The sequence below is a fragment of the Mastigoproctus giganteus genome, chromosome 4 (genome assembly GCF_048544385.1).
Source record: "Mastigoproctus giganteus isolate SK-2022 chromosome 4, ASM4854438v1, whole genome shotgun sequence".
In the NCBI taxonomy this organism is placed as follows: Eukaryota; Metazoa; Arthropoda; class Arachnida; order Uropygi; family Thelyphonidae; genus Mastigoproctus; species Mastigoproctus giganteus.
In genome coordinates, this window is record NC_143578.1 from 37,434,140 (window position 1) to 37,454,912 (window position 20,773).

General features: G+C 37.4%; 1 protein-coding gene across 3 annotated transcripts in view; it reads left to right on the forward strand.

Moving 5' to 3' along the window:
• Nf-YC (nuclear factor Y-box C) overlaps positions 1-20,773 on the forward strand; it is a 117,850-nt gene that overhangs the window by 41,889 nt on the left and 55,188 nt on the right. For 2 of the 3 annotated variants that reach the window (XM_090371484.1, XM_090371483.1), the window contains exons 3-5: positions 3,457-3,528; positions 14,250-14,363; positions 20,339-20,599. In XM_090371484.1, the coding sequence (XP_090227610.1) occupies positions 3,457-3,528; positions 14,250-14,363; positions 20,339-20,599 (447 nt within the window). The remainder of the gene's footprint in view (positions 1-3,456; positions 3,529-14,249; positions 14,364-20,338; positions 20,600-20,773) is intronic. The other variant, XM_090371485.1, reaches the window with a different exon arrangement.

A 20,773-nucleotide genomic window follows, 5' to 3' on the forward strand; every position in this document is an offset into this window, starting at 1 on the left:
AAAACTGATTTTGGTTAAAAAATGGGCACTACTCTTTTTGGACTAATGTTATTAGTGGAGTCCCTCAGGGTTCATTGCTGGGCCCCTTACTGTTTTGACTATTTATTAACAATATTGATGATGGCATATAAAGGTTATTTCTAAGTTTACAGATGATGCAAAGGTTGGTTGGGTGGTTAATAAGAAGAATCAAGTTGCACTGCTGCAACAAGACCTCAAAATTAGACAGTTGGGCTGAGAAGTGGCAGTTGAGGTTTAACATTGATAAATGTATGGTACTGCATATGGGCAGCAGTAATTCCAGAATAACATACCAATTGATGTTACCATGCTCAAGGTGGTGGGGAATGACAGAAATTTAGGTGTAATTGTGCAGTATAATATAAATTTCTCTGTGCGGAGCAAATAAGCTGCTAGGATGGCTCATGGTGTTTTATCAATGATATACAGGAATTTTACTAGCAAGGACAAGGAATTGATTATCTTGTTGTATAAGGCAATGTTAGGCTGCATTTTGAGTACTGTGTACACATCCAGAAGCCTTGTTTTAGGAAGAATATGGATCTGTTGGAATGGATGCAAAGAAGAACAAGATTAGTCAAGGACACAAGAGTACTCTTACCATGAAACCTTTGATTGTGGAAAGTGCAGTGCTTGAATACTAGGCACCTGTAAGGAGACCTGATTGAGGTGTTTAAGGCTTTACTTGGATTGAGTAAACTAAATGCCATTGACATTCTTTCTCTTTCTTGGGGAACATGTGAGAGGAGACATAAATGAAAAAAGGATGAATGCAGGATAGATGTGAAAATTTTCTTTTGGTCTATAGCATGATTGGAACAAATTTTCATGTGATGTAAAAGCAGATAATTTAAAAATCAATTTAGAGAAGGAAAAAAAAATTATTAATTAAAAAAAATTAATTATTAAAAAAATCATCTGTCCAAAGGGATGGACAGATGATTTGGTAGTGTTCCAAAATACAAATTGCCCATGGACAAGTATTTCTGTAGACAATGTGCAATAAAAAGAGATTACATATAGTGCCATATGAGTTTGTACGATAAGAACCAAAAAGTGGTCTATGTGCTTAGGAATTTCCAAATGACCACTTGACCATTTTCTCCCAGTCTGAACTCAGTTAAAGCTCAAGTTTATGAGTTTCAGTGTCTGTAATATGTTATATATCAGGCAGATTAGAAGGAGAGAAAAATAAAACATAAAATATGAAAAATTTGACAAGTTTGGAATCAGCCTAGACAGGTTTGTTGTGGAGAATGCTTGACTTGTGCAGCAATTTTCTCCAGGTGTTTGGTTGGTTTTGGATCTCCTTCCTTTTTGTTAAAGGCCTTAACACATCTGGTCTAGATGCTTTATCTCACCCTCTCATGCACATCTGTGATATTTCACCCCCCCCCCTTCCTACAAACAAAACTGGTATGATTTAAAGCAGTCATTTTTCATCAGGAGATTTCACACTTTTCTTTTTCCTCATGCTTTCTTGATGAAGATAGTTTTCTCCTGTTTTTTTTTTTTTTTTTTCTTAAAGAAACTTGAAATTACAGTTATGCCCTTAAATCTTGTTTTTTAAAAACCTAAGAATAAATTTCCAATATATACAGGGTGTTTCAAAAATATTGGTACAAACGTTTAGGGGAGGTAGGTAACATCTAAAGGAATGTGAATCGCATAGGAACCCATAACAGGAAACGTCACGGGGAAAGTAGTAGCAGAGGCACAAGAAGCAGAAATGACATAAGACGGTAATTAGTGGCAAACATTTATTTGACATAATATTGACAATGGAGTACGAGATGGATGCATTTCATGATGTTACAACAGATGCTCAAAGATTCCACCATGAGACGTGATGTATGCATGACACCGACGCAGCATGGATTGGCAGACACGGTCGAACACACCTGGAGTTTCTTTGACAGTAGCAGCAGTGCAGATGAGATCCATTTCTGTCTCCACAGGCGATTCATACACGATAGATTTTAGCCCCCCCCCCACAGAAAGAAATCAAGGCTCGATAAATCAGGTGAGCGTGCGGGCCAGGCAATGGGTCCACCACGGCCAATCCATCAAAGCCCAAAATGACTGTTCAAATGGTCACGAACACATCTTCCATAATGGGCAGGTGCCCCGTCATGTTGAAACCAAATGTTGCATCTCACATTTGTTGGAACATCGTCAAGTAACCCTGGTAGAACTTGTTCAAGAAAGATCCGCTATTTAGCGGAGTTCATGCGGGATGGTAACAGGTATGGGCCAACTAAGCAGTCACCGACCATACCTGCCCACACATTTATTGCGAAGCGATGTTATGCCGCATGGCGGCGCACACCACGTGGGTTGTCGTGAGCCCACCCATGAGCATTGTGCTGATTGAATAAGTCTTCCCGAGTAAAATAAGCCTCATCCGTGAACAAAACATAGGCTGGAAAATTCAAGTCTTGTTGAACACTTTCTTGGAGAAACCACTGGGCAAAAGCCACACGTGCAGGACGATCTTCGGGGAGCAGTTACTGAACCCTTTGGAGATGAAAGGGGTGTAAGGAATCGTCATGCCAGACACGCTGTACACTGCAACGAGACACTCCTAAGGCAGAGGCAGCAGCACATATGCTGGTAGTAGGATTATTCTGGATGGTATTCAACACACTTTCTTCCATGGCAGGAGTTTGCGTCGAACATGGTCTGCCCGCAGTACTCCTGTTACCTCTAAATGACCTGTAATCGCACAAATTTTGATGCACACGCGCAAACAAACGGTGGTCCAGTACATGCCTGTCTGGGAAGCGTTCTCCATAAATTTGTTGAGCGGTTCGTCCATTACCCTCTGCTAATCCATACAGTAAGTGCATATCTGCCAGCTCACAGTTCGTATATCGATGCATGCTCTTCGTCCGGTGACTATTGCTTGAATGAGTAAACCAGAAATTTTCCCTCTCACAAACTGACGAACAGCGCCGTGTACCGACTTATGGTGATGTTTCCGGTTATGGGTTCCTATGCGATTCACATTCCTTTAGATGTTACCTACCTCCCCTAAACGTTTGTACCAATATTTTTGACACCCTGTATATTTGAAAATTGACAACCTATAATGAAGCAATGCTTTCCAATAATGGGAAGTATTGCTTCATTGTAGGTTGTTAAATATTAATATTTCCTCATTGATATCCTCTTGCAGGTTGACACCTCATCATGACTTTAAAATATAAGCTTTATGTTGTATATATGTATGCTGTGCAGTTGATTTTATTCTAATTACAACTTTTTTTTTTTCAACTGATTGTTAATTTGTGTTTCAAAACTTGTAGTTTATCATTTGGAAAAATAATACTTATATTCACATCTTTTAATAAACAACTTGAAAAACAAAACAAATGTTTTAGTCTGATTAACTCTTGTGCAGTTTGTAATTTAGCCCTCTCCTTTCTCCTCTAGAATGATTTTAAAAATCAAGAATTGCCATTGGCCCGGATAAAAAAAATTATGAAACTTGATGAAGATGTAAAAGTAAGTAATGTTTCCCAGTAAATATTTGCTATTTTGTTTTATTTAGACTTAATTGTTTACATGTCTTCATAAGGGAGTTTGAACACTATCTTTCATTTCTGTAAATGGTTTTCTTTTTAAATTGCAAAATTTGACTATTACTTTTTCACCTGAGTGAAACATAGCTACTTGCACATCATCTATTACATACCATTTGTTTTATTATAAAATTTAATTTTTTTGCTATTGTTGAATTCAAAGCTTTCTTTTATTCATTTTCTAATCCATAGATAACATGCAGATGTATATTTGCATGTGTGAGATAAAGCCCACATGCTTCCACAAAAATACACGGGTCATTGATAACTGAGGGGCACACTGATATACTGGTTGCCAAAAACATAGTGAAGCTGAAAACACAAAGGTTGAATTTGAATGTAACATCAAGCAGCAGCAGCAGCAGCAGCCTTCAAAGAATTTGTTGCATTGCACTAATGATTTAAAGTACTAAACAAAGGTACTCAGAGGCAGCATACCTTAATCTGGCATAGGAAATGTTGCAGGAAAACACAAACTTCCCACAGCCCTTTGTAATTGATGGGAACCCTTTTAAAAAGTCATTCAGTATAATTGTGTTCAGAAGTAGTTTTTTAACTATAAAAAGGTGGTTTGCTTGTTCTTTGCTATATGAAGTAATTATATTTTCTGAATCATGTCAAATGAAAAGTTTTTAATGAAGCTATAGTTTTCAGAGAAGTCTGGACTAATGAATGCCTCTTTATTGAAAGTAAAAGCTGTTTGTCTTACCTTAATCAAGTCTTTGCTACTTTTTTTTGCCTTCTTTTCCAGACTTCTTGCAATCTGCCTTAGCTTGTGACAACCTCAGTCCTTGAGGTTGTCACAGACAACCTCAAGGTTGTCACAGACGTTCTCTCAGATATGCCAGACAAGCTGTACTTGCTACCTGGGAGTCTAAAACACTGATGGACCTGATATTCGGGTGACACTCAAGTCAAGTGGACCCAATTTCGGCGAAGTCCGGACGGTCTGTGACAGCCAAATCCTCTGCTTCCACCTTCATGATGGTGGGACTGTTAGTAATCCTGGGTATAACCTCCATGCACAAGTACATGGTGGGTGACCACCCAGGTGTGAATCAGCGTAAGCAGGGGTCAAGGTGTGGCACCCACACCATATGGAGGAATGCCGCCCCTCTATGTTACCAGGCAGAACTAGGTGGTAGATGACTCTCATCAACCGGTGTAATACCACCACTTTGCTTATTGGAGGCTTGAAGTGGTGGACCCCATGTTTAGTCTTTAGAGCTAAGTTCCGGTCAACTTTTCCCTATCTCTTCCATCATGCAGTATGATTGATGACTTTTGAGGTTATGATCAACATCGTGGCCAGATCCAATATTCCTTACATTTCGAGGGTACAGCTCTAAAACGGTGTTTGCAGGCTGGCCGCTAGTTAGTACACCGGACCGAACCTATTGGTAATTCTCTAGGAGGCTTCCGGATCAGCTAGTGTATAATCTTGCTACCTCTACTCTGCCAGATAGTGATTGGAGGGAGGCAGAGTAGTGTGTATGTGGGGAGCATTATCGAGGCCACGTTATGTCAAGGATCTGAGTATATTCTTACCATGTGTACGCCCTATCCAAAAATTTCATTACTTCATACAGCATGTCCACCCACTTTTTCTTACTATTGAATACACCATGAATTGCCAAACTAATAGAGCAAGCTTATCTGCGAAAAGATCTAAACCTCCCAAGCACTTCCTAATTCATTTCACAAATATACGTGGTCTCAATTCTAATCTCAATGATGTCCATTTCCACTTGCAGTCTGCCAAACCCCATGTACTTTTTCTGACAGAATCTCAGTTATCGGTTGATTCAACTACTGCTCATCTCAGATGCCCAAATTATTCGCTGTATGATTCCTTTCGCCTCAAAGTTGGTACTTGTGCATATGTCCTTTCTGATATTCCCTGTCAGAGACTTGGCAATTTGGAATCTCCTCTCTTTGATCTTCTCTGGCTTAAAATCTTTCTACCTCATTCTGTCAAATTCATCTGTTGTCTCTACCGTTCTCCCAACTCCACTAATCACTTGGAGCTCTTTGACTTCCTCTCTTTACAACTTGACTTTCTCCAGTCCAACTTTCCTAACAGTGAGGTAATTTTCCTTGGTGATTTTCATGTTCACAACTCCAGCTGGCTTCTGTTTTCTAGTCACACCGACCCAGCTGGTCGCAATGCTGAGGCTTTTGCAATTACTAATGACCTTGCACAGATTGTTCATTTACCTACAAGAATACCGGACAATCCTAATTATACAGCCAATACGCTTGATCTTTTTCTCACAAACAACCCTTCTAAGTACATGGCCGAAGTGAGAGGTCCTTTAGGCACTTCAGATCACAACTTGGTGATTGTCTCTTCTTCAATGGAACCTTTATCTCATGGCTATTCCCAACCTCGTGTTGTTTGGCATTACAAGAATGCAAAATGGGATGACCTGCGAGACTTCTTTTCCTTGGTCAGATTACTGTTTCAAAACTTCTGATGTCGACATTTGCTCAGATCGTCTCAGTGAAATTATTCTTGCAGGAATGGAATCCTCTATCCCACACTCCACTTTAAAATCTTGTCCTTTATCTAAACCTTGGTTTTCCAATAAATGTGCTAAGGCAGTTCAAGAGAAGAATGTTGCATATTGTAATTGGCTTGTTTCTAATTCTTCAGTTTCATTTTCTGCATACACCAAAGCTCACAACAATTGTAAAGCAGTTATTAATCAGTCCAAACTAGAGTTTGAACAGGCTAAGAATAGAAAACTTGTTTCTTGTCCTAATGGTAGCCGAGCATTCTCGTCTCTTGCCAAATCTATTGGCCACAACTTTTGCCCATCTCTGCTCTCACCTCTGTCCAAACCAGATGGTTCTGTTGTCACTTCAGCCAAGGATAAAGCTGACTTGCTAGCATCCCATTTTTCTTCCAACTCATGTATTAATGATTTTAGTAAAACACCTCCCACCATTCCCAACACGCTCCATTCAATGCCTCTTGTGGTCTTCCGTCAAAAGGATGTCAGAAGGATTTTGACGAATCTTGATGCTAAACTTTTTGAGAACACTTGTTCTCAAAACCTGTGCTCCTGAACTTACTCCTATTCTTTGCTGCCTTTTTTCACTTTCTTATTCCAAAGGAGTTTTTCCTTCTGCTTGGAAATTTGCTCATATCCAGCCAGTTCCTAAAAAGGGTGATAAATCTCTCCCATACAATTATCGTCCCATTGCAATTACTTCTACTCTTTCTAAAGTAATGGAGAAATCAATTAACCGCCAACTCTTAAACTACCTAGAAACCTTCCGTCTCATCAACGATCGCCAGTATGGATTCCGTCAGTGTCGATCCACTGGTGATATTCTGGCTTATGTTACCCATTTATGGACTAATTCAATGGAAAGGTTCGGTGAAACACAAGTAGTTGCTCTTGACATCTCAAAGGCTTTCTATCGTGTTTGGCATAAAAGTCTTCTAAACAAGCTTCCATCTTATGGTTTGCCAACTGTTTTTAGTAATTGGTTATCCAGTTTTCTCTCTGATCGTTCACTGAGGCTGATGGTAGATGGCTCTCTGTCTTCTAACTTCTCCACTAATGCCGGTGTCCCCCAAGGTTCAGTTCTTTTTCCCCAATCTTTTCCTCTTGTATGTTAATGACCTTCTTCCATTGACTGGAAATCTTATCCATAGTTTTGCCGATGATAGCACATTGCATTCAACTTTCCATTTTGAGAAACGTTGTCCTGCTCAATCAGCTTCAACTTCTCGAAAATCTGCTACCAATTCCTTAAATGCCGATCTTCAGGTAATTCTCCAGTGGGGCAAGGACAACTTAGTTGATTTCAACCCTTCTAAAACTCAGTCTTGTCTTATATCTCGCAAAAAAGATTCTTCTGCTCCTATGGTTATCTTTAATGACATTCCGATTTCTAGGCAAAATGATATATCTCTTTTGGGGAATACCCTGACTTCTAATCTCTCTTGGCACAAGCACATTACAAATATTGCTTCCTCTGCATCTAAAAAACTTGGTTTTCTCTTTCGCTCTCGGCGTTACTTTTCTTCCAAACAGCTGCTCACTCTGTATAAATCGCAAATCCACCCTGCCATGGAATATTGTTCCCACATCTGGGGCAGTCTCTCCAAAACCTCTCTCAGGCTTCTTGATTCCATTCAGAAGAGGGCAGTTAGGTTAATTAATGATTCATCTTTAACCAAGTCTCTCCACTCGCTGTCTCATAGACGTACTGTTTCTGCTGCATGCCTCTTCTAGAGATACTTCCATGGGCACTGTTCTTCTGAATTGGCTTCTATAATTCCCGCTCTCTTTCAAAACAAAGGAAATTGCTTTCTCTCATTTCCTTTTAACATGGTGGTGTAGAGTACAGTCATCTAATGAATCCATCAAAGCCATGCTACCATGTGAGTGACCAACCCATAAACTTCAGTCAATATCTGCAAAGTTAAAATTCCCCTCTACAAGATAATAATCTGATTTAATGGCCCACTCTGTCTGTACAGTCATTCACTACACTCATCACAGTCATTAGACCTATAACACACTCCTATTCATGTTTTTGTTTTCCAATGCTTATGTTTCATCACACTGACTCAACATTGCACTGTCCATCCATGTCAGCTGAATGCACTGCCTAAATTTTGTGCTTCTTAACTAAGAGCAACCCCCCCCCCCTCCTTGTGTCCTTTCTGTATACATCGTATATTCCCCATATTCAAACTCTGCATCCCTTATGCCAGAGTGAGACCATGTCTTCGAAAGGCCCTACATTGTCCACATATGATAATTTAACAACTATTTCATATTGATCAAATTTATTTACTAAGCTCCTAGCATTAATGTACATGTAAGTAAGTGTACAAGCAACTCTTGTACACTTACTAGTAACACCCTAACACAGCTTATATATTTTCTTGTTCCATGAGAACCACCAGTAGGCCTTGAAATCACCGCCACCTTGCTTTCCAGGCTGCTGCAGTGCCTCTGTAGCCAGATGGGAAGGAGCAGCAGTGCGTAGCACACGCTTCTTGATTAGACCAGGATTCAAGCCCGTCACTACCAAATATGGAGGATGCGGAAAGGTCAGAGAATGGCCACTGCATATTCCCGGAGCAATATGGCCTTAGTTGCTAATGCTCCTAAAAACAAAATAATAACTTAATCTGCCTGCAGCTTCTGTTAAACTATTAGCCCTGTATCTATGCTTGTGTGCCATGTTCTGCATTTCATCTTCCAGTTTCAAAGTACAGCTCCACAAACCATCCAAGGATATGCAACCTCAGAAATGCCATTAGGGTGTCTTTTAAATACAAATACTTATATGCATTTTTACATATACTAACAACATACAATTGATATACTTGAATTTATAGGAATTATCAGGAAATATACAAAATGTAGGTATAGGAAAAATATTTAAATAAGTAACACAATAAACTGAATCATTTCAAATTAAAGCAATAATATAGTTTGGGATATCCATAGTTATGGCACGAAAGAAATTTTTTGAATGAATAATTTAATTATTTAAAATATTGTTATTCAAAAAAATTAAATTATAATTTTAATTTTTTAAAAGGAAAGGTTCTTAGCTTAAAATTCTGTTCTTGTGTATTTAAAACTTGCATAAAATATTGTAATAAATAAAACTATCAAAACACAGCATGATTTTGAAGGTAGTGGCAAATGATGCAAAAAAGCAAGTTTATAATCAGTCAGAAAAAAAAAAGGTGAATACCCTCCTTACCCATCAATCTACATCAACATTTTTGTCTAGTTTTTTCTTTAATTTATTCAAACTACCCACTTCCACAACAGCATATGGAAATTTGTTTAAACAATCAGTTACCTGCTATTTGAAGGCAAACTTCCACACATCTATCCTGCTACCACCCTTCCTTAATTTGAATTTATACCCCTCCATGAGTGTAGTCTCAACAGGTGGAAGAATGTCATCAACATTGAGCTTACTCAATCCATTCAAGGCCTTAAACACCGTATCAGATCTCCTTGCAGGTGCCTAGTCTCCAAATGCTGAAATTTGCAACACTGAAGCCTTTCTTGGTAAAAAATCCTTTGTTCCTTTCACCAATTTTGTTGCCCTTCTTTCCACCGATTTCAGTAGATCTACATCCTTCCTAAAATTGAGGCCTTCAGACCTGTATACAGTACTCAAGGTGTGGCCCTATCATGGCCTTGTAAAAACGGATAATCACCCTTATCCCTCCGAGAACTTTATATCTGACTGCACAATTACCCACAGATCTTTTTCATTTTCCACTCTGCTGAGTGTAGTACCACAGAGTTGGTATGTGAATCAGGGATTACTTATACCCATATGCAGTACCTTGCATTTATCAATGTTAAACTTCACCTTCCATTTCTCAGCCCATTAGCTTAATTTTTCTAGACATTGTTGCACTAGATTATCTTGATTACTGTCATTAACCACCCTGTCAACCTTTGTATCATCTGCAAACCTAGACATTAAGCCTGATATACCTTCATCAATATCATTAATAAATATTGAAAACAACATTGGGTCTAGCACTGAACCCTGGGGTATTTCACTAATAACATTGCTGCACAATGAGCAAAGCCCATTGATAACCACTCTGACTTTTTTTCTTTTCCCACTCAACCATCCCTTTATCCATAGCAGTAGTTTGCCCTTAATGCACGTTGCTCCAATTTGTACAGCAGTCTTTTATGTGTAACAGTATCAAAAGCTTAAATTATTTTCTGCATCCAGTTCCCTTGTTAGTGCATCATAATATCCAATCAGATTGGACAGACAAGACCACCCCTTAACAAATCGTGCTGTGATTGCACTGTAATTGTATTCCTGCCTAGATGGTCCTGCATTACTTCTTTAACCAATGACTCCATTATCTTCCCTGGAACAGATGTTAAGCTAACAGGTCTGTAATTAGTAATATCAACTTTTGATCCCTCTTTGTGAATTGGGGATATATTTGCACATTTCCAGTCCATAGGGACCTCCCCTGAATCCAAGGATGCTCTCTTAATTATGGCTAATGGTTTGCTTACCTCCTTTGCTTTCATCCCTTAATATAATTAAATATATTCCATCCACCCTAGTGACTTTATGTTTAGCTTCAGCAATTTCTTTCCACTATCCTTTCAGTTAACTCAAAATCATTTAGCACTTAACTTCTGGCATCCCCTTCCCTAAAGAATGCCTTGTGTGTGAATGTAGATGGTAAATACTTATTCAGTTTGTCAGCAGTCTTATCAGACTCATCAACAGTTAAAAACACTGCCATCAAGTGGCCTAGTGTGATTCAACCCCTTCCTTCTACTGTTAATGTAAGCATAGAAGTGTTTCCTTTTGTTCTTGGCTAACCTCCTTTTGACTTGATTACAGACTAGTTTATATCAAATATAGGCTTCTGCATCACCTGATAATTTATATGCATCACACACGTTTTTCTTCTTTTCCACAAGTCTCATCAGTACATCTGACATCCATTTAGTTCTAGTCATGAACAGTATTTCTAGGTATGAAAAGGCTAGTAGCTTCTTTGATTATTTCCCTGAATGCTTCCCATTTAGAGTTTGCTCTTGGTAACATCATCAGTTTGTGCCAGTGTATAGAATTTTTAAAAATTTTCTGAGACCACTTTATCCACTCCTATGAAAGCAAAGGCCTTTCCCTTGACAGTAGTTTTATCTTTAAATAAATTCCACATCAGTACACAGTGATCACAGTGTGATACACTGTGATCACTGCTATCCAGTGGGTCTTTTGCCTGCAGATTCTTAATGCATGAAAAAACCATACTGGTAACCAGATCAAGAGTATTGCTTCCTCTTGTTTCCTCTCTAACATGCTGCTGTAGAAAATAGTCATCCAATAAATCTACAAGTCTTGTTAGTGTGTCAGTGACCAATAATTCCAGTCAACGTCTGGAAAGTTAAGATTGCCCTTTATAAGGCATTCTGATTTACTGGCCCACTATTTCTTTGTATAGTTGTTTGGTATACTCATCACAGTCATTAGACCTATAGCATGCTCCTCTCATTTTCGGTTTCCCAGTGCTTATGTAATACCAGACTGGCTGTACATTACATTGGTCACCCATGTTGACTGGATTCACTGCCTTAGATTTAATATGCTTTTTAACTAAGAGCATAACTCCTCTCCCCTTTTCTCGGTAGATTGACTAGTACCACTGCAACTTATTCTCTTAGTCGGCACCATGATAATGGTCAAAATTAAATTTTCTGAAAAGAACTTTACAGGGAGCGAAAACTCAATATTATCACCCCACGCGAGCTCATATTTTACTGAAACACATTTCTGGAGGTTACTAACATAAAACAATTTGCACTTTCCGGGTTACTGGGCTTTTCTGTTACTGCAATTCATTGTAAATGGGTAGTAAACTCTTATCTTATTGCATTTGCGGTAATACCAATGGTTGGAATTCTGCAGGTTTTTAAGTTACAGTATTATAGTGAAATGTGTGTCATCCTCAGTGATATAAAAAATATATAAATAACGAACGTAAGTCGGGGACTTACTGTATAGAAAAATGTTCAGCAACCATACGTAAAAAGTATGACGATAGATGAAAAAACTTACCACGCACTACTCCCGTGTCCAATACGATGCTTCCCTTTATTTTTTACAATGCCGATTTTAAATCTAATAGCTTCTGTTTATTTTTTACAATGCCGATTTTAAATCTAATAGCTTCCGTTTATTTTTTACAGTGTCGCGTATGGTTTGGTCATCAACATTATAATGGTTTTTTTAGAGATTTAATGGATGTACTGTTTTTCAAACTTTTGAGTAATTTCAAGTTTTTGTTTAATTGAAAGAACAACTCTTGTGTTTGCCCATTTTCGTGATTTCTAAACAAATAATAATAAAATAAATAAAAATTCCGATAGCCCTGACATAAATGACACAATGATCGACGTGATGCACTAAGACAAACTAAACATTTGGTCTCTTTTTTTTCTTTTTTTTTTTGAGTGTGGATGTGAAGACAGCAGGGAGTTGCAAGATACATTTTTCGATACAGTAAGTCCCCGACTTACGCACTACGGATTTACGTTTTTTTTCTTTTTTTTTTTCTTTTAGGATTGTAAAATTTAAAACAAAAAATAATAAATAAATAAATAAAATAAGCAATCAATAATGATGATCATGGCACGCACAAATTGCACAAGTGAGATACGGAGTAACAAGCAAAAAAATAGGAAAGAAGAGCAGATTCTTACAGTTTATTTATGTTTTTTTTTTTTTTTATATATGATTGAAAGATTTCAGCGAATGGGATATACATTTCACCATAATAACGTAAAACCCCACAGAATTCTAGCTATTGATATTTTTGCAAATGCAAAAAGATAGTTTACTACCCGTTTATAATTAGATGCACGAACAGAAAAGACCAATTGCACGGAAAGTGCAAATTGTTTTATGATAGTGACCTCCAGAAATGTGCTTTAATAAAATGTGAGCTCGCGTGGGGTGATAATAGTGAGTTTTTCCCTGAGTTTTCAACCCTGTGAAGTTTTTGACCATTATCATGGTGCCGACTAAGAGAATAAGTTGCAGTGGTACTAGTCAATCTACTGAGAAAAGGAAAGCGATCGATTTGAATCAGAAAATTAAACTAATAAGGATATATGGAAATGGTCAAACATTAACAAGTATCTTGCTGAATTCAGATTTGTCAGTAATATAATATAGTAGCAATATGTTATTAGTCATTCCTGAGTTACGTAAAACTCGACGATGTAAAAAGTCCTGGAACGTATCTCTTACATATGTCGGGGACGTCTCTATTTTTGGATTAACTGGGAAATTGATTATCCAGGATTTGTTTTTTACCATCTATCCCGGAAAATCGAGAGTCTACTGTATATGTTTGTTGTGTTCATTAATATGACATAAAAAAAACATTAACATTATCATATACTGTTTGCATAACTGCAATGTACATGTTCTGTTCCATGTGTTCAAATAAACTTTTAATGTTTTTAGTGGCAGTTTTGATTACACGAAAACATTTTTTATTGCAAAAACAGTTTCTGAGATAGACTTCATTTTTTTAAAAATATAATCAGTATGTTGGGATTTTGGCCTGTCAGGATTTTCAACTGTTGGGATTTTGGGTGGCACCGAGCATACACCCCTCCCCCAATCCGTTCCTGCTTGTTCTTCCTATGCACATTGTGTTCCAAGATGAAACACATTCTCTTTGTCAGAGTAGAATGTAGGGTGTAACCAAATTCCATCCTTGAGAAATAAATTCCTTCTACTTAATAACTAGTGAGCTGCTGATTAACCCCTCCTCACCTTAGAGGCCTAGAGTCTGTTAATTGACAAGAGTTGCATTTCATAATCCTTTCTGTCGTGTTCTCCCCTTCCCACATAGCTAACAATGGAACTGCAGATATAATGTAGCCCTTTATGCGATGTGAGTATCAATACCAGGTAACTTTCCTTTTCACCGTGAAATTTTAAATGAAATATGCAAATTTGTTATATAAAATTATTTAATTTCGTAATTTTTTTAATGTACTATTATTTTGATATTTTCTGTTTGCTTGTTATTTAAAAGATATGATAAAATTTATTATATCCATGTTGTATGTGATTTGTCTTTAGATGATAAGTGCTGAAGCCCCTGTGCTGTTTGCTAAAGCAGCTGAAATATTTATTACTGAGTTGTCACTGAGAGCTTGGATACATACAGAAGACAATAAAAGAAGAACTCTTCAGGTAATACTGCCAAAGTTTCTTTCCTTTAACTGATGTTCTATGTGTTTGTACTCACTTATATGCTTTATTTAGTTTATATTTTATTATTTTTAGATATGAACATTTTTTTTCAAATAAACAGTATTTAAAAAAAAAAACTGCTGGCTGAATTCCAAAATGATTTAGTTTATTTAGTATATCTATAGTCTGCAGTTATAAAAATATACAGGGTGGGCCAAAAGTAGGTATACAGTACTGATTGGGTCATGTTTAGTCTCTTAGGTGCTCAAAATGTCCTTCATCAACGTTGCAACATTCCTGGAACCTGTACCCGACACTGACACACAATAACACACAAATTCTGGTTAGCACCAATGTTGATAAATGCTTGAGAGATGAACTCCTTCAATTCGTTCACTGTGTAGGGCTTCCTCTCAAAAACCTTCTCCTTTACTACGCCCCAAAAAAAGAAGTCCATAAGTGTCAAGCCGGGTGAACTTGGTGGCCATTCAGTGCTGCCACATTGCACGATCCAACATTGTGGGAAGGTTGTGTCACAGTAGCTCCATACTGTCAAAGCAAAATGAAAGGGGCCCCATCTTGTTGAAAGAGCAGTTCAGTAAAGTCAGCCCTGGTTGTGAGTTGTGGTACCACCACGTTGTGCAACATGTTTAGGTAATTGTTACCATCCACAGTTGTATCGAAAAATCTGGCCCCATGACACCATCGCTGGAGGGTCCACACAGTGATGCCTGGATGGTTCAGTTCAGTTGTGATAGTCACATGAGGATTTTCATCTGCCTAGTACACACAATTATGCCTGTTCACATGGCCTGACAACTTGAAACAGGCTTCATCTGACTAGATGATCTTATCAAGTTCTGGTTGGTCAGAAATTTGGTTATGCATTATTTCACAGAATTGCAACCGACGGTCTGAATTGTCCTCAAAAAGGCAGTGTAAGAGTCTTGGATGGTGTGGCTTCAATTTCAATTTGTGCATTAAGTGTCGCAAGGATGTTCTCAGTATATATAGCTCCTGAAATGCATGTCTCGTGGGCTTTTTTAGACTGTTCACGAATGTCGGGGTGACTCATTTCATTCTCCTCTGTCACAGATGTCCGAGGACGTCCAGATTTCGGCGCATTACCACTGAACCTGTTGCATCAAATTTATCTCTGATATGATAAATTGTCAGACGAGTTGGTGGGCAGTGTCAAATGCCTTTTGCCATGCTCTGTTCACCTTTTCGCCATTTTCAGTCTTCCAATACTGCTTCAGAATCCACTTTCTTTGTTCTTCACCCAGACTCCCTGCCATTGTTCTCAATACCTGTAAAATAAAAAAATCAATGAAAAATAAAAATAAAATATCCTTCTTATTACCTGTAAACTAAAAAGAAATAATGAAAAATAAAATAAAAATACCATGACCTGATCAGTACTGTATACCTACTTTTGGCCCACCCTGTATATCTAATGTTATAATAGCTAAAAATAAAATTAAATAAAAGAGTGAGAAATTCTTCCCAAAGATATAAAGAAATCTGTCATCGCCAACTATTATGCTACTTTAAAATCTTCCATCTGATCAATAATTTCCAGTATAGATTCCATGGGAGATATTTTGGTTTATTATTATTAGTTATATAACCCCAGGGGCTAACATCTGGTGAGTGCGGACTTGGCACACCCAGGGTCCTTAGCTGGATATCATCATTCTTCTCTCTCTTGGTGATTCCCTTCTACTTCCAGCTCTTTGTTTCTCTCTCTCTCTCACAGGGTAATTCTGAAAATTTTTTTTACCTGTGCAGCATAAGCCTCAGGCTTCCTTGTACCATATAGCTAATAATAATAATATGACGCAAGGAAGCCTGAGAGACAGAGACATATTTCCATCATCTTACTGTTTGCTTTGTCTTTTACAATTAGGTTGCTAGCTTTCTTTCCACCCACTCATTGAAGGTGATGGTTCTCTAAATTCTAACTTGGTGACTTTGGCATTTTCCAAGGTTATGTTATTTCTTCCACTTAATATTATTAATGACCTACTTCCACTGGCTAGAAATCCTGTCTATACTTTTTCTGATGATAGCATACATCCCCCCCCACACTTCCAGTTTGAGAAATCTTCTCTGCACAGATAGCTTAAGCCTAATTTCTTAAATACTGATCTCCAGGTAATTCTCTAATTAGTCGAAGAAAACTTTAACTTGAATCCTTCTAAAACCCAGTCCCGTCTATTTCTCGCAAAAAAGAGGCTACTGCTCCCATTCTCCTCTCCAATAGGGCACAGATTTCTAGACAAGATTATATCTCTATTGGGAATAATCCTGACTTCTAACTTTTTTTTGGAATAAGCATATCCCAAATACTGCTTCCTCAGTATTAAAATAAACTAGGTTTGTCTTCTTCACCCTTGGCATTACTTTTAATCTAAACATCTACTGACTGTACAAGTCTCAAATGTACCCTACCATGGAATGTTGTTTTCACATTCTGTGATGGCGTCCCCAAAACCTCTGAAGTTTTTAGACTCGGTCCAAATCTGTCACGCAGATGTCCAGGTTTTGCTGCATATCTTTCTATAGGTACTGTTCTGTTGAATTAGTATCTGTAATTTCACTTCTCCTCCAAACCATTCTGAACATGTACTAAACTGATCAACATCCATTCACTGTTCAACTCCAAACTCATTAGCATTAATATTTTCTTCATTTCTCTCCTCTACTTTTGTTCTTTGGAACAACCTTCCTACATGTGTATTTCGTGAAAATTATGATCTACAGACACTGAAGTCCAGTAGCAACAAGTATCTACTGTCTTCTCAATCTTCAGTTCCTAAACAGTACTAAAGTACTATAAGTTATTCCTTTCACACTTAGGGCCACCATAAAAAAAAAAAAATAATAAACTAAATTGGTGCATGTTAGCAGTCTTCAGTATCAGTTGTCATCCATTCAAATGCTTGAAAAAATGTTATATTATTTTGGCACCTGTTGCTTGTTTAGAGAGAGAGAGAGAAAAAAAAAAAATAAAAAATAAAAGGTTGCAGAGAAGTGTTAGTGGTAAACATGAAGTAGTAACCTAAAATCTTAGTTTATGAAATATACTATTATATCTCATCTTCAAATGAAGAAAAGCCATTTTCACGAACAGAGTTGGTTAACTTCTTATTTATGGCGTAAAAATGCTATTGTATTGTTTTTTATTAGTGATCTCTTGTATCCATGCTTTTCAATCTTTCCTGATTTGTGGACCGCCCCTTTATGTTTTTGGAGATTTCCGAGGGCTTCTATAGCATGGATTAATTCAACAGATAATTATATAAAATACAAACTTTTAGGTATTTTAGGTATTACAATATATCATTCTGTTTTTAAAATTTAAACATGGTGAATTTTGAATTGACACACACACACACACACACACACACACACACACACACACACACACACACACACACACACACACACACACACACACAGTGATAGCTTTGCATTAGGAACACCTGTCTAGTCGACTTGGATGTGTTGTGGCATAAACTTCACAAGGTATCCCTGTCCTGATTACACTGCAGTGCACATTTATTGGGTATTCAATGGTATTTGATCCAAGTACTGAACAATCCATTCTTTGGTATCTTATCAGTGTCCATTTGGGATGAGTTTGGCAGTCATGTGAAGGTGGAGGACTCAAGACATGGAATGTTGTCTTGTTGAAAGATGCTTTGGTCTGGGAAATGGGACTCATGAAGTGTTGATCTATAAGTACAGTTATCATTTTGACTTTTCAGTTTATCATAATTTGAACTAAACTCATATTTCATGCATTATCAGACATTTTGTATGCTTTTATTTACATTAAAATATTAATGTAAATAAAATTTTTGATAAACCACAACAGGCTTATCAACTTATTGATGCTGGGTGTTATAATTCACATTATAACACCCAGTGGTAAATTCGATCAAAATTGAAATGCCAATTCTAACATCTGCAAATGAAATTAGCAGTCAGAATATGTAGCAAATAAATTAAATACATAACATTCTTCACAGCTGAAAGTTAGTTGCCAAATTAGTCATCAATCTGGAGGAGAAGAGATAACTGAAGACTTATTTGTTATAAGTGGGCAGTTCAGTCAAGGATTTATAGTATTAAATGTTTGCCTATTAGTGTTAAATATATATAAATCAGTTTTTCAGAGTTAGTTTTCCATTTGGATGAAAAGACTATCTGCGACATGAATTTCAGATTATTGATAACTTGCTTTAATTATATTTTTATATAAATGAGCAAATGGTTTTAAACATCAGTTTAAAATTTGTTCCTGCTCTGGGGTAAAGCAGTTCTTTTAACATACTGAGAGGTCTGTTTTGAAAAAACATTGTGATATATACATTAATATATAGACATCTGCATATCTAACAATAACCTTTATTTACATGAAACTAATAATGTGTGCCTTTTTAGTCTTTATGAAAGCCTTCAGTATTCATGGAATAATCTCCACCAGTATTTTTTGTAAAAGTCCTTTGATATTTTCCACTATTTGGCCTTTAAAGAAGTGACCATTTCAGCTCTGTTTTGGGCAGTCTCTCCTCACATGCACCCGATGTTCCAGTTCATCTCAGGTTTTCTAAAGGATTGAGGTCAGGGTTCTGGGCTGCCCAGTCTAACTTTAACACATGCTCTTGTACCAGGTTTGTCACAACACAAGCAGTATAACCTGGACCAGTGTCCTTCAGATACAGGTATGGGTCTTGCCTGATGTGCTGCCACAACGTAGGTAACATTTTTGTCCAGGATGTCTAGGTAGACCTCAGCAGTCATGGTTTTATCCAAAACTTCCAATGGACCCAGGCCAAACTATTTTAAACAGCCCATACCATCACACTGCCTCCACTAAACTTCATTGTCTAGTTGACATAGTCCAGCAGGTAATTTTCTCCAGGCATCTGCTAGACACAATTGCCATACTGGTAGACTCTGTATCATGACGTCACTCCAAAGCACAGCTTTCTGTTGGTTTGTTGTCCAAGAACAACAAGCCATACACCAAGCTAGATGGTGTCTGGCATTAATCACAATAATTAGTGGCTTGTGGATGGCTGCATGATTCTGGTTACTCATATCATGCAGCTGCCTGCACACTGTACTAGTGCTGATATGTGTCCCAATCATCTCACTGAGGGGGGGTGTGTGTGTGTGTGTGTCCTGCATTCCAAATGGACAATTCTTTGCAGAGCTCTCCTATTGTGTTCCATTAGCTCCTGGAGGTTTACCAGGTTGTTTTGTGATGGTTTCAGCACTGGTCTACTTCATCTGCACATCACTGATTGTCAACCTAGAGATATTCAGTGCTGTTGAAATGTCATAGACCAATTGCTTATGTGGCACCTTATTATCATTTTCTGCCAGAAGTCTTAACTTGTGCTGCTTGGGTAGGATGTGACCAGCTGCCTTTGGAGGAGTGTCCAGATATTAATGGTAGGGCAGTGTATGTAGAATTTTAATACTAAAAGGCTAGGATGCTGGTATTTTGTTTGTGATTTCATCATGTTTTAAATACTAATTATGCACTTTTCATTTTGGTGTACTTGACTAGTAGCATTTTTCTGTTCCTATAGTTGGGTACTATCTGATTTTTATTAAATATGAAAAAATAAAGCTCTAAAGTAATACAATAAAAGGCACAGCCTTACAAAAAAAAAAAAAAAGGCATTAATCTCTCAAATTGTAAGCTACTACAATGAGTTGTCTTCTGCTGCACTGTGAATTAGTAACAGTTCCCTACAAAAAAAAAGTATAATGTTACTTATTAGTTTGCATTGCTACCCTCCCTCCCAGATGTACTTGTTGGTACCTTAATAAAATTGTCTTTTTTTTACATGGGCTATAAAACAGAAATGCAAATTCTATTAAAATATATGTATATTGTGTGGAAAAAGGTATTTAATATGATGTCTTTTTTTTTTTTTTTTTTTTTGTTACAGAGGAATGATATAGCTATGGCCATTACAAAGTATGATCAGTTTGACTTCCTTATTGACATAGTACCAAGAGATGAACTAAAGCCTGCAAAGCGACAAGATGATAATACTCGTACTGTGACTATGCACCCCGATCAGGTACAGTACTATTTCCAGCTTGCCCAACAACATCAAGCTGCATTGCAGCAACAGACAACCGGTGTGGCTACAACAGCTACGCAGCAGACACAACAACAACCACCTCAGCAGCAAGCTACTCCTCAGGTTCGTTTTTCAGTTTCTGTTACTTTTTATGATTTGGGTCCCTCTCCCCAATGCTCACTTCATTAATATCAAGAAATGAAAGGTATTGGCACTTTTAAATACTACACGGACAACACTGTGCATATATAAATATTTCATGCATCAGATCAGTTCTTGGAAATTATTGATCTCGGT